This window comes from Magnolia sinica, chromosome 18 (assembly GCF_029962835.1).
Source record: "Magnolia sinica isolate HGM2019 chromosome 18, MsV1, whole genome shotgun sequence".
Taxonomy (NCBI): domain Eukaryota; kingdom Viridiplantae; phylum Streptophyta; class Magnoliopsida; order Magnoliales; family Magnoliaceae; genus Magnolia; species Magnolia sinica.
The window spans coordinates 55,312,112-55,316,538 of NC_080590.1; the positions used below are offsets into that span (position 1 = coordinate 55,312,112).

At 53.5% G+C, this 4,427-nt stretch overlaps 1 protein-coding gene across 1 annotated transcript; it reads right to left on the reverse strand.

The window, feature by feature from the left end:
- Nucleotides 1-375: 375 nt before the first annotated feature.
- LOC131232971 (multiple C2 domain and transmembrane region protein 16) lies at nucleotides 376-3,776 on the reverse strand. Its single transcript, XM_058229512.1, has one exon. It carries the CDS (start codon nucleotides 3,667-3,669, stop codon nucleotides 514-516), a length of 3,156 nt encoding a protein of 1,051 aa, XP_058085495.1. The 5' UTR covers nucleotides 3,670-3,776; the 3' UTR covers nucleotides 376-513.
- Between the last annotated feature and the right edge of the window lie 651 nt (nucleotides 3,777-4,427).

Here is a 4,427-nt window from a genome sequence, read left to right on the forward strand (position 1 = left end):
GCCTGACCCAAATTTGACCCGACTCGGTATAGAGTCTAGCATGCCTAACCTGATCTGAGTCCTGATCTAACTTGAACTAATTTGGACCGAGTCCGATTTGGTCACAAGTACCAAGTAGGGTCGGTTGCATAGTGAGTATCAATGGGCTGAAATCATAACTCAAAACTTAAATTCGACTCGGTTTGAGTTTTGATTTATGAAGTCAATTCAATTTGGATCCACTCACCCACTCAGTTCGGATATGAACAAGTCGATTCGGATCGACTCACCCACTCAGTTCAAAACCACTCGGATCTTAACGAGTTGAACGTTACCGACTGGAGTCGTCCCGTGCCCAACTCTGGGTGGAATGCAAAGTGCAATAAAAACGCATGATTTGTCTTATAAAAGGCACGATATTTACTCCATCGTTTGAACAGATAAACTGTCATCATTTCATTACATTACCGAGGTAGAGATGCATCCAAAAAAAAAAAGCTTAGAAAAATACCGACTCCCATGCCTTGTTTGGACCTACATGATGCGATCGGAAAGCGACGGAAGCCGCCTGAAGAAGTTCAAAGAAGGACCGGGCATACGGTCTCTGAACATCGGGTGCCGTAGATAGTAAAACCCCGCCACGATCGCCACCATCTTCGATGGGACCACATACAGAACGAAGGACACCAAGAAACATACGGTGATGAAGATTCCAGTCGCACGTGGGTCCCGCCATGTGACCAATGCTTGCATCCGCTCTCCTTGTGTTGCAATATCGCCAAGCACCGTCTGCACCCTCGCTCCCAGCGTGCGGAGCCTATCGTACCGTACCCGCACCGTGTCTGGTGGCCTCGAGCTAGGTATCGAATCAAATTCCTCGTCCAGCTCCTCCCGATCCGCGGCTTCCGCGTGCGAAATCTTCACACACGGGTGCGGCATCGGGTCCCGTCGCCTCGCCCGGTAATTCCAACCCCCAACCACAAACGTGTAGAATGCGATAGTTGGGACCATGAGGTCAGGGTGCCACACGAGCAACACCAACAGCACGTGCGCGATCAGCGTCGCTGTCGTGTTCCTCCACGCACGTGTGTCGTCGACCCAGCGGGCCATCTCGACGGCCCACCCCATCATGTTGATGATCCGGTGCCAGTTCGCACGCACCTTCCGCATGCTGAACGCGTGCGAATCCGCGTCAAGCATGTGGAGCACGACCTCCCGTCGCAGCGGCGGTTCCGACCGCGACAGGTGCTGGGCTACCAGACGTGCGGCCATTCCTCTCAGCGACTCCTGCTGCATCGTGCCGATGGGCTTCAAGTAGTGCATACGTGGCAGCATTGGCTGCGAATACACGTGCAACACATCCAGCTTTGGGACCACACGTGCGAACCGCACTGCGAGCTCGACCTCGCCCATCTTCTTGACTCCGGTAGGATGCAACAGAAGCAATGGGTACGTGTTTTTGTACACACGGTTGTTTTCCAGCGTAGAAATACGTATCCGTATCTTTCCTATCCGCAAATCCTGCCGCGCGGGGTCTTTCGATTCGTCCACGCTGTTGAAGACGCCAACTGTCAGGACCGTGCAAGGGTCATAAACGTGCCACGTGTACTGCTCATTCCACCGTGGATCCAAGCTGTCTGCGACCGTCCGCGACCGGACCCACTTCTCGCCGTACTTCGCGACTGCGTACGCGTCGGCGGTGCCCCTCCCTCCGACCGTCTTCACCGGAAGAAGGTTCCGGCACCCGACGATCCCCAGCTCGACGGTCCCGATCGGCGGTTTCCAGAGCTGGCGGGCCGCTGGCCGGAGATCGCTGGTCACGTGAGCTGGTTCATCAGCCACGTGATAACCCCCATCGAAGCAGACACGCACGTGCAACCGGCCGTTATAACTGTCTTTCCTGCTTTTGGTTGGGCTGTCGAGGGTGATCCACCGGGAAACCACTCTCCGGTCGTCGACGCGTCGCTCGATGGTCGTGAGTGGTATTCCGGCGATGCCAAGGACTGTCGTGTCCTTCCCGGAGCGGTGCTCGAGGAAGAAGACGACGCGGAGGTCGCCGAAAGGCTCGGCAGCGACGAGGATAAGGTCTTCGTTCCAAGACGGGGAGCCGTTGCGGCTGATGGCTGTTCGGGTTTTCAAGATCTGGAATTCGAGCTGGGCTTTGACGGAGAAGGCAGTTTCCTTTAACGGCGTTAAAGGCTGGATGTCTTGGGCTTCCAAGACCGTTACACGGAGATACCAGAGTTTTGGAGACAGGTAGACTTTTGCGCGGGAACTGACGGTGCCGGACGTGTCCGTTTTCCACGCTTCGGAAAACGATTCGTCTGCTTGCGTCCCGATCCACGTAGCCAGCATCAGATCCCCTCGGTGGGCCCCACCACCCTCCAGCCTGTACCACTGTGGGGCCAGCGGGCTGTCTGGTGGGTCCCGCAGCGGGATCTCGGAAACGTCGAAACAGATGCCGCCGAGGAAGTTCTCATCTCTGCCGCCGCCGGGTTCCTGTGGGGGCGTTGGGGTCGGAGCGGACCCAGGTCGTGGGTCCCACACAGAGACTTCAAGGGTGGAGGCCGATCCGTGCGCGTCCCGTCCGAAGGCGAATGTCTGGTCCCACTCGAATTGGAGGGTGGTTTTCTGGGCGATTTTCGTCTGGACGTTGCAGCCAGAGACAGTGATCTTGACGAACGGATTTGCATCGAAGGGTAGCGATCGGGCCTTGACTACCCTTACGAACAGGTAATGCATTTTCTCCACAAGATCATATGATGATCGCTCGTTCGGAATCCCAGGAAATCTATCCGGCGCTTCTCTTGGGTAGATATCGGATACTGGATGCCGGTAATTCTGCCGCGGACCATTGAATCCAGTCATTTTCTGTTTGTGATCTGGTCCATGCATGGTCGTGTCTGATGTCAGATCTGGCGGTGGGGGGTTCCCTGCACCTGACTCCGGCTGTGTTTGGGTAGGCTCGGCATTAGGAATGTTTTCCGACGGTGTCAGGAGAGGTTCTGGTGCAGGTGCGGTTTCGACTGGTGGATCAGTTGCCGGTTCTTCGGGCTTTCCAGCTTCTGGTGGTGGCGGCACCTCTGGTTGCGGCGGATTGGCTTCTGGTGGTGCGTCGGATTTTTCGGCAGTAGGGGGAGTAGGCTCAACTGACGCAGGGGGTTCTGCTTCCGGCATGTTTGGCTTTCCAGCATCCTCCGCTTGCGGCAGCGGAGTCGCTGGTGTGTCAGACTTTCCAGCATCTTCCGGCGGCGACGGCAGTGGAGATGCCGGAGGCGGAACAAGCTCATCGACGTAATATATCCTGAGTCCGATATCGCCCTGAATCCAGCTCCAGAAGTGCTTTTTCTCCAACGGGTAGAGCACGAGAGCCTCCTCGCCTTTCCGTACGAACTGGCTAGCGTTGAGCCGCACCCGACCGAGGAGGTTATTCCTCCCGGTGGGCCCCACACGCTTATCATGGTACACGTCAATCTCCAATGCTTCTACGGCCAAGTCCGCATCCTTGTCGACCTGAAACTCGAACACTTCGTTCCACGTCGGATTGAGGTCTCGGTGCACCGTCTGGGTCCGCTTTCGCTGACCGTAGAAGTCCATGACTACATACGGACTCGACGATCCAGATCCATCCTTTGGAAGGAGGTTGCGGGCTTCGACGACTTCCACAATCAATTTCCGAACTGTTGCCATTCCAACAGCGGTTTTCCAGCTATTCGACTGGTGGTTTTCTGGCCACGCTGGGGCTGTAGTGCATCGTAGCTCATAAGGGAATGAAATTGGAGGGAGTTTGGAGTGGAGGGGTGTGGAGTGTTTATATAGGTAGAGAACATGTTAAAAAATTGCGTTTTGCACCGTTCACTAAACAGTGATGGATGGACCACTGTACACGTGGCATGTATGCATCTCAATCTGGATTCTTCAAAATGTGGTCCCCACTAGTGATAGTGCATATTCTGGAGATCTTGTTCATTTGATGATTTAAACATATGCAATTGGTGTCCATTAAATGGGAAAGTTAAAACTTGAAAAATAAATGTTTGTGTGGTCCAAATCCGATTGTCCCACCACTCTGATTATCAGCACACTTACGAAACGATCTTAGCCATCCAATCGGTTTCCCATGATCAAACAGCTAGGAAAGAGAATGATCAGATTTCCAAATCGAACAGACAGTAGCAAATGGTCAAGATCATCAGATCTACGTGACATTCTAGTACCCAATCCATCCACAAGAGGCCCCTACAACTTGGAGGGTGTAGTTTGATCTGTACTGTATTTTAGATCCAACACAGATTTTTATGAGCCAACGTGCTAATATCGCTAATATGACAATCATAACCGTCTGATATCATTACCATTTATTTTGGACCGTCCAGATCATTTATTCAAAAATAGGTACGGTACTGTATTTGATCAATCACTTTTTGTTGGAGCGCATTATAGACTAT

Excerpts from the sequence above, each read along its gene's own strand:
- LOC131232971 (XM_058229512.1), bottom strand. The coding sequence starts at position 3,669 with ATGGCAACAGTTCGGAAATTGATTGTGGAAGTCGTCGAAGCCCGCAAC.